Source organism: Armigeres subalbatus, chromosome 2 (assembly GCF_024139115.2).
Source record: "Armigeres subalbatus isolate Guangzhou_Male chromosome 2, GZ_Asu_2, whole genome shotgun sequence".
NCBI lineage: Eukaryota > Metazoa > Arthropoda > Insecta > Diptera > Culicidae > Armigeres > Armigeres subalbatus.
Window position 1 is genome coordinate 14,673,904 of NC_085140.1, and position 9,408 is coordinate 14,683,311.

General features: G+C 44.5%; 1 protein-coding gene across 1 annotated transcript; it reads right to left on the reverse strand.

Moving 5' to 3' along the window:
* Nucleotides 1–4,609: 4,609 nt before the first annotated feature.
* On the reverse strand, nucleotides 4,610–8,683 carry LOC134217867 (protein extra-macrochaetae). Its single transcript, XM_062696696.1, has 2 exons — nucleotides 7,844–8,683; nucleotides 4,610–5,481 (listed from the first exon to the last, which is right to left on the reverse strand). The coding sequence occupies exons 1-2, from the start codon at nucleotides 8,297–8,299 to the stop codon at nucleotides 5,461–5,463; spliced, it is 477 nt and encodes a 158-aa protein (XP_062552680.1). The 5' UTR covers nucleotides 8,300–8,683; the 3' UTR covers nucleotides 4,610–5,460.
* Nucleotides 8,684–9,408: the final 725 nt, after the last annotated feature.

Consider the following 9,408-nt stretch of genomic DNA (forward strand, 5'->3'; position numbering starts at 1 on the left):
CTCCAATTTTATTTTTGCTGTAAATGAAAATAAGCGTATTTCATGAAATATATGTAAAACAAACCACTAAACTAACATATTATATGGCTCTCTAAAAAAATGTCTGAAGTTCTCGTTATTCCGTGAAACTTTTTGATTCAAATTGATTTTATACGTCCAGCTTCTCACAAGACTTTTGGAGGTTTCCGAGCCACTTTGAAGGAAGCTTTCAAGCCTCTCGAAACTAGGATTACGACTTACGAGCCACTTGATAGGGAGTTTCGAGTCTCCGGAATTCCGAGCATCTTGAATGGAGGCTTCCGAGCATCTTGAAAGGACGCTTAGGAACTTCTTGAAAGGACGCTTCCGAGCCTCTTGGAAGGAGGCTTCCGAGGCTCTTGGAAGGAAGCTCCCGAGCCTCTTGGAAGGAAGCTTCAGAGCCTCTTGGAAGGAAGCTTCGAGCCTCTTGGAAGGAAGGCTTCCGAGCCTCTTGAAAGGAGGCTTCCGAGCCTCTTGAAAGGAGGCTTCCGAGCCTCTTGAAAGGAGGCTTCCGAGCCTCTTGAAAGGAGGCTTCCGAGCCTCTTGAAAGGAGGCTTCCGAGCCTCTTGAAAGGAGGCTTCCGAGCCTCTTGAAAGGAGGCTTCCAGGCCTCTTGAAAGGAGGCTTTTCCGAGCATCTTGAAAGGAGGCTTTTCCGAGCCTCTTGAAAGGAGGCTTCCAAGCTTCTTGAAAGGAGGCTTCCGAGCCTCTTGAAAGGAGGCTTCCAGGCCTCTTGAAAGGAGGCGTCCAGGCCTCTTGAAAGGAGGCTTCCGAGCCTCTTGAAAGGAGGCTTCCGAGCTTCTGGAAAGGAGGCTTCCAGGCCTCTTGAAAGGAGGCTTCCAGGCCTCTTGAAAGAAGGCTTCCTAACCTCTTGAAAGGAGGCTTCCGGGCCTCTTAAAAGGAGGCTTCCGGGCCTCTTGAAAGGAAGCTTCCAGGCCTCTTGAAGGAGGCTTCTGAGCCTCTTGAAAGGAGGCTTCCAGGCCTCTTGAAAGGAGGCTTCCTGAGCCTCTTGAAGGAGGCTTCCGAGCCTCTTGAAAGGAGGCTCTGAGCCTCTTGAAAGGAGGCTTCCAGGCCTCTTGAAAGGAGGCTTCGAGCCTCTTGAAAGGAGGCTTCCAGGCCTCTTGAAAGGAGGCTTCCGAGCCTCTTGAAAGGAGGCTTCCGGGCCTTTGAAAGGAGGCTTCTGAGCCTTTTGAAAGGAGGCTTCTGAGCCTCTTGAAAGGAGGCTTGAGCCTCTTGAAAGGAGGCTTCCAGGCCTCTTGAAAGGAGGCTTCTGAGCCTCTTGAAAGGAGGCTTCTGAGGCCTCTTGAAAGGAGGCTTCCGAGCCTCTTGAAAGGAGGCTTCCAGGCCTCTTGAAGGAGGCTCTGAGCCTCTTGAAAGGAGGCTTCCAGGCCTCTTGAAGGAGGCTTCTGAGCCTCTTGAAAGGAGGCTTGAGCCTCTTGAAAGGAGGCTTCCAGGCCTCTTGAAAGGAGGCTGAGGCCTCTTGAAAGGAGGCTTCCGAGCCTCTTGAAAGGAGGCTTCTGAGCCTCTTGAAGGAGGCTTCGAGCCTCTTGAAAGGAGGCTTCCAAGCCTCTTGAAAGGAGGCTTCCAAGCCTCTTGAAAGGAGGCTTCCAAGCCTCTTGAAAGGAGGCTTTAAAGTTTCTAGAAAGCCTAGAGAACCTCTTGAAAGAAGGCTTCCGAGGAAACATTCCGAACCACTTGAAGACAGGCTTTCGAGCCTTATAAAAAGGGCTTCAGAGACTCTTCAAATGAGACTTCCGAGAGTAAGCATCCGAGCATCTCAAGAGGAGGCTTCTGAGCACCTTTAAGGGACGCTTCTCAGCATATTGAAAGGAGGCTACAGAGCCTCTTGAAAAAAAAGGCCCTTTGGAAGGAGGCATCCAAGCTTCTTTCAACGAAGCTACTGAGCTCTCTCAACTGGAAGCTTTCAATCCTTTCGATAAGGTAGACGTTTGTCCTTATGATCTTTTGTCCCACATCCCTTCATACCCTACTCTGCTTGGTATAGACACGATTCAAAAGTCTTTGATCTACTGATCGCCATGCATATTATGTACAATACAAAGTTTTGAAATGAAAAATAAAAAAAAATCAATACGTTTTTATTGGAATTGTAATACATCCGCCATTATGTATTTTTGTTCGAGGTACCCCCTGGAGTCAGCGAAGGTACCCCCAGGGGTACATGTACCCCAGGTTGAGAACCGCTGAACTACGGGATCATTTTTGGAAAAGGTGGTCAAAAGAGTATTTATCAACACTCCAATCAAGAGCAAAATGGACGAAGAAACAGCCAAATGTTGAAATCGACACAGTAGTTTTACTAGCAGAAGATAATCAACCAGCGCAAGTATGGAAATTGGGAGGAATCACTGCTGTTCACCCAGGAAAGGATGGCATTGTTCGAGTTGTTGATGTGCAGACTACAACTGGCGTATATCGACGAGCAGTAAGCAAGTTAGCCCCGTTGCATTTGCAGTATAGCATTGAGAATTGAAATCAAATTTAAATGGGGGGAGAATGTATGCGACACATGTTCCACAAACATTTTTTTTGATCATAGTAGCTGCATGGTCAAGAACTCCAGTGACAACGACCAAACAAATTAAAACAAGTCAGAAGCTTGTTCGACGACTCTAAAAATACGAATCTGGACGGCAACCAATCAAGACCACCATCAGAAAGATCCGTAGCTAAGAAGAACATTACATTATATTATTATTATCAATAAACAAGTTCCAAGTTCAAAACACTGTCTTCTGTTGGATCAATTGTTCTGCCGTTCCAATCCCCTGGTCCATTACTCCGCCATTATTTTGGATTCACGACCGAATACAAAACAAACCTAATGAAAATAAATAGAAACGAAAATATCTTCGGATTGGTTAAAAAATGTATTAGAAAATCATGATTTTTTTTATTGTATTTTTGTAAAGATAATAATAATAACCTAGTTTTTAGTATCGGCCTTATTACATCAAAAAAATATTACATCGTTTCTGTTTAGGGGCCATCCACGTAATACGTCACGCTTCTAGGAGGGAGAGGGTTCTGAGCAGCCTGACGAGTCATGCCGAAATGGATCAAAAGCAATTGAATACAACATCCTGCAATGTAGTGTTAAACCAAGTTCAACATATTCGATGGATTCTGTTGGTTGCAACCAGAGCTTAAAATATTCATCTTCATGAAGCAACTTCGGTCCGAATATTGACAAACATCGCATGAATATTCAAAACATAGAATGACATAGTCAGACGACTACTCCACGAACTCATTCATTCGACTGTCACTGAGTGTGTTTACTATGTGCAGAAAAAAATATAATTAGCATTGTTTATGTTGATGTTTACCGTTGAAAGTGCCTCGCGGATGAAAATCGGATTCAGTTCTATGTGATACATTACTTTACTCATTTGAAACGTGTTCAGATTTTAGATAATTTATCAATTTGTGAAATGTGCATAAATATTCAATGACTAATATTCAACTGAATATTGACTGTCCAGAGCCGACTATGAATGTGTCGGAAGTGAACTGACAAATGAAGAAAAATGGACTTCACCAAAAATTTTCGATTATTTTACACTCTGTTGCAACTGTTTCGATGTAATATTCAACAACTTGTTTTTAAGAAAATTATTTTGTGGAATGTCTTCACTTGTCATAAGACGAGTTTGTACAATCCCAAGTCAAGTACGAGACACTGAGGACGACCTTACTGTTGAGGTCGAAATACGTATCTGTCAAGGTACAATTAAGTGGTGGAATTAAATGGGATTGTACAAACTTGTCTTACGACAAACTTTTTTTTGCTGTGCACAAAATGAAAATTTTTGTTTTCCACCATAAATTCTATTGTAAATGACAGTTTAAATGACAGTGACCAACAATTCAATTTATTGTATATCTATTGTCAACTTTTTTCTGTCAAATGTAATTCTATTGTATTTTTCATCCGGGAGTTAGCTCTAATCATTTGTTGTAGATAGCACAAGGATCGGAGCTGGACGGCACATTTTTCATGATAATCTAAAAACTTGATGGTGATCATAGCATAAATTCGAATTCATCCTAAAACTAAATTACAGTGTACCATCAACCACTGTGCTTTCAGTTTGCCCTGGGTCGTTTGGCAGGGCTGAGAGTTGTTGTTGTTGTTCACATATGCGAGAAGAGCGGATGAAGCTGATTTGAACACGTGCACTCGATTTTTTTTTCCATCGCCATACCAAGGTACGTATATGAAGCTCCCATACACACATATGGATGTATAGTTTGGTATTGCCTCCGGGCTGAATCGTCGTCGGCATGCGGGATGCTGAATGATGATCGTGACGACGGCGACAGCGAACGCGATGAGGAAGCTGAACATGGTGGGCGGAAGGGGAGGATGGCGCGATGGACCAGACAACAACGATACGGACGCCGGCAACGGGAAGAAAAGTGGATTTTATTAAAAGGTTATGCGGATGCGGTTTCTCCATGGCTTCCTTCGCCGTCGAAGTGTGCTTTTTTTTAAAGTGCAAAAGAATGCCAAGTAGGCCGTGACTTTTCGGAATGGTTTTGCGTTCGATAAAAAAGTCAACTGGAAGGTTTTCAATTATGACATTTTTTCAATTGTTTATTATTTGACAGAGTCTCACTATTTTATAAATTACTTCTTCAGAAGGAACAAATATAATTTGTTCTAGTTTGCTATATGTACATAAATAAAGATTATGCTTTCTTCTTGACTAAAAACTAAAAAACAAACGTCATAAGTCATCAATTTTGTTGCACATGGAACAACAATATTTTTACACGGGATAATGAAAAAAGTATGGTTTGGCGGAGAACAACATTTCTCTCGCCATATGTGAATTTTGAAACGTATTGTGGGGTTAATGGAACTAAAATCTACACTTTGTACAAGAGGGCAAATCCTATGACCGTTATGCATGTCGATTTTCGACAGATGACTATTTTCAATCCATTTGACAGGTCAAAAGGAAGCTGCGTTTTCCGCTGTATTTGTTCTTATCGTCCTTATCAGTTTAAGAATGAAATCAGTTTTTATGACCGTTCTATTAAGTAAACTTTTCCCGATAAAGAAAAACATATTCTATAGATCACAGAACATTATAATTAATTAATAAGATGACGCGTGCTCGTGCACAAACTAATACGTCCGTTCAGGTGCAGTTCTGGACGTGGGTGCCACTCGGTCTTGTTGTTACGATTGAATGCGCTTCAGTCAATCATGGACCGTTGTTGTTGTTTTGTTTATGCGTATAGTAGATGTTTGTGACAGTCAGTATCTTATTTTGTTCAGTCCGAAGCTGAGATCATCCTATCTCCTAAACAAGTAGAGTAGCGGCCAACGAACGGGACAGGCATGACGGGCATCGTCGGTTCGAGTCCCGGTGGGCGTTCAACCATTCTTCACCAATTGCTTCGTTGACAATTCACGTCGATTTGTCTTTCGTCTGTAAGAGGAAAAGAAAAAAACGTATTGAGGTTAGTGGCCAGTGTCGATCAAAGAAAACAAAACAGCGGATGAAACACTGTTGAATGCTGACGAGTGTGGTCGGTAAGTACGTAACACGATCATTAAACACCTGGGCAGCCGGCGAAAAAGGCATGCGGAAAGAGTTAACTGCGCTCTGATTTAGAGCGAACGAAGTATTTCATTCAATCACTTTGCCAGCATGGTAGTGAAGTATTTGGAGTGGCACCAGAGGCGACGTTAGGTTCACAAAACTTTCCAATTTAATTGTGCAAATATACCGCAACGAATCGTGTGCGCCTTGTGGAGTCGTCACAGGCAGGCAAGGCTGGACGCGGATGAAGTGGAGAAGGAATGCAGACACCAATCAGGCACATTGATTGAGACGACCAACGCTGTGGTTTGGCGTGGTCATTGCATGCAGTAGCGCTCATTGCTAGTTGACTTTCTACCAGCAGGATCGGGAGCGCCGTTGCAGAGTTCGTCAAGTCACGAACTTTAATCAAAGCGCTGTGTAACGACTACTGGCAGGTCACGATTTTGTTCGACTTCGGTGAGAAATCGATCGTCGTCGTTGCGCAGCTGTGTTGACAGTTTTCGAAATCGAAGCAAGCGGCGAGGCAAACGGCCGCGATCGATCGAGAAACCGAGAAGGCTGATTGCCGTCCATTTGTAATAATCAATATTCTTCAGGTGGTGTGAATTATGTGAAACATATGTTCGAGGCGCATTCGTTTTGGTTCGTCGCAACTGTCAAAACTCGTTTGACGTGTGAGCAGAGCTCGCGTAGTGGAATAAATTTATAAAGTCGAAACATATGTTAATCAATTTATTGATCGCTTTCGTATTATAATTTTACGGTTTAGCGGTCGTCGCCGTAGACGTCGTCTGGGAATGAAGAGAAAATTTTGCACGTGTTCAGTTAGATCACGAAGGTATTTCAGAGCCGAGATCGGATTTCTTTTGTCTCCCTTTTCCGTGGCTCTTCGCCTTCGGAGAGGTAATTTAAGCGCCTTATTAAAATTGCTGATCGTTTTGTCGCGTTTCCGTTTCGTTAGTCGCCGGCGCTTAATGGATTTAGTGCCGAGAGGGGATTAGGTAGGGCGACCGTACACTATTTTTAGCAGATTTGTAAGCCTAAAAATAGTCAACGTAGCCAATGATCGAAGTTTGGTGGAGGAAGCGCGGCTGTTGGTGTGAATATTAATGACAGATCGTTAATTAGCCAGGAGGGTGCGATATGCGATCGTTCGCTCGTTTTTGCTCGTACTCTTCAGACGATGTTTCGCTCTATCGTCGCCACCGGTAGCGCGCTTGAATTAGGTCAAACACTTGGCGATCGTTCGTTAAACTCTGTGGTCGCAGCAGCAACGATTTTAATTGGGTATAGCGTTCGCGGTGCAACGAGATCGCAAGGAACGATCACGACCCGACGACGATTTGCGTCGTGATCTTCATGTTTCAAGCACCCGTGAGAGTGCCATAGATCAATTTCACGCTACGTAGCAGATGCCACTGATCGCCGAATCACGCCAGATAAATGATTCAGACATCTCTGTCTGTAGGTGTGACACAGCAGTTGCTACAACCACATTTTGCAATGGGATTGGTTTTCCCCAAAACGAAAACAACAACCATTTAATCAAGAAGTACTTGATCACCTCCCTAAGAATACCTGAAAAACTACCAATCCGAACAAAAAATAGTTGTTGGAATTAAATTTTTATGGATGCCAAAAACCTTGACGTAACCAACGATACGACAACCGATGAGAAGAGACGCGAAAAAAACCCAAGCCCATTACAAAATCTCGGCAATTTATTTAATTTGATCCACTCACACAATCCGCCACGGACGGAGCCACTGACTGACAGTGAAACCCTCCAATATTGTGGCAGCGGTGAGGAGTGCTCGTGTGAAAAAAGAGCGGTGATCGTTGTTTGTTAGTGCCTTCATTTTAATAACCCGATGCAGGTGTTCATTTTTGTGTTGAAAATATCGCACACTCGTCTTGTACCGTCGTCGTGCGGATGAGACGGGGAGCAGCAACAGAGCCGAATCGAATGTGGGAAAGGCGCCGCTAGTTTAGCAACGAGCGACGAAAGGCGGAGGGTGAAAAAAGGTTAAAACAATCTTTTTTCGCTTCTCGCGCTCATTCAATCTCTCTCGCTTGCCATCCTTCGTCATTGCCTTTTCCCCACGATTCGCCGCACTGTTCCCACGTTGAACGATTTTGCATTCTTGTTTGTTTGTAGGTACCGCTCATGTGACTTTTGTTCTGGGAATTTCTCCACAAGTCAGCAGCGAACGGTACTTGATCACTTGTGAAATCCGACACTTACCACATTGGTTGACTCGCTGCTACTGCTACTACTGCTGCTGCTGGAACTGATGGAACCGCTAACGGCAGGACTGGTAGGGACATTCATGGCACCATTGGCCAAGATCAGGTTAGGATTTGGTCGAACACCTAGCGGCTGCCGATGACCCATCGGTGTGGACTCCATTGCTTCCACAACATTCTGATGACTAGCCAGAGCCTGAACTGGATCAAAACTGTTCACAGCCGGATGCGACTCCAAAGCACTTTGCAGATCACAAATGTAGTCGATGACGTTCTGGATGACTTCCAGTTTAGACAACTTGCGATTCTTCGGCATAAACGGTACCAAATCCTTCAACTTGGACAGGTACATTTGGATTTCTGCATTCTCCCCATCACGGTGCCGCTGAACTCGGCCGTTGGCAATTGCCGGCACCGAAGCTCCAGTAGCACACACCGCTGTGATGGCCTTCATCTTTCTTGCTCGTTTGACACAAATTTTGACGAATTTTCTTCCGGATGCACTCCGGTATTTTTATGCACTCAGAAACACTTGGAAGTTAATCTTCCTGATAAAAATACTAACTCCTCGGTTTGCTTCACACTTTTCCACAATTACAGCGACAAACGCTTGTTCCAGTTTTCACTTGCTTCCTCGATTGAGATTCAACAAATTATCCTTCAAGGTTATCTCCGGCGCTTGCGAAACTCCCAACCGCACTTGTTTTCACCTCTTTCTCTAGAAAGAATTTCTCCCAACAGTCAGGAAAAACACAACTAGACACGGTCTGCAGGCAGGGCGAGAGAGCGATCAAAACGCGTGTACTACAATCGAGTGCTAGCAGAAGAATGAATGGAAATGGTCCGGCGACGGCAGGTCATCACTTCTCTTACCTACCCGTCGGTTCGTTTCTGTTCGGAGTCCGTTCGTGCACCCGTTTCGTTGGCAACCGGCAGCGCCGCCTACCGCAGACACGAAGCCTTCCCGAGCGCATGCTCGGATCCGGGTTCGGGTCATCCCCACCACTCGCGAAGCCTTGCTCGGAACTTGCATGCAAGTTTGATCGGGGCTGTCGGTTCGACTGCCTGCCGCATAGCGATGCCTCATGATGGGTCTTCTAATGGCCTTGTTGTGTTGTTTGTTTTGATAACGAGACCGAACTCCGAGGCGAAGAGATTGTCATAAAGAGTAGGTTCGTTGAATCGATGATCTCCGGTCAAAGAATTGCTGCTGCAGCACTGCGGCAGCTCCCAGATCGGATGCGGGTGGCGACAATGATGACGACGGTTTATCGGCAAAGAGAGAATTAGAGTACGAGAGTCGCTATGATTGGCCGCTTCCGCGATTGGTATTGATGATGTTTGCTTTCGGGCTTTGTGGTTGGTTTGGTTGTTGTTGATCTTGTCGGTTCTCGCTAATCAGAGTCAAGTGAGTTTTAATGGAAAATAGATTTCGTCGGAGATGTGTCGTAGAAGACATAACGGTGACATCACTGAACAACGCGTGTCAGTGTCGTTTAAGTTGTTTTCTCGTTTCTTGGATCAGGTTTTGTACATTTACAAGACTATCGAATTTACTTGATA

Coding starts and splice junctions, on each gene's coding strand:
- LOC134217867 (XM_062696696.1), bottom strand. CDS start 8,299: ATGAAGGCCATCACAGCGGTGTGTGCTACTGGAGCTTCGGTGCCGGCA. Junction 5,482..7,843: donor GCAGCGAGTCAACCAATGTG/GTAAGTGTCGGA, acceptor TTCCTCTTACAG/ACGAAAGACAAATCGACGTG.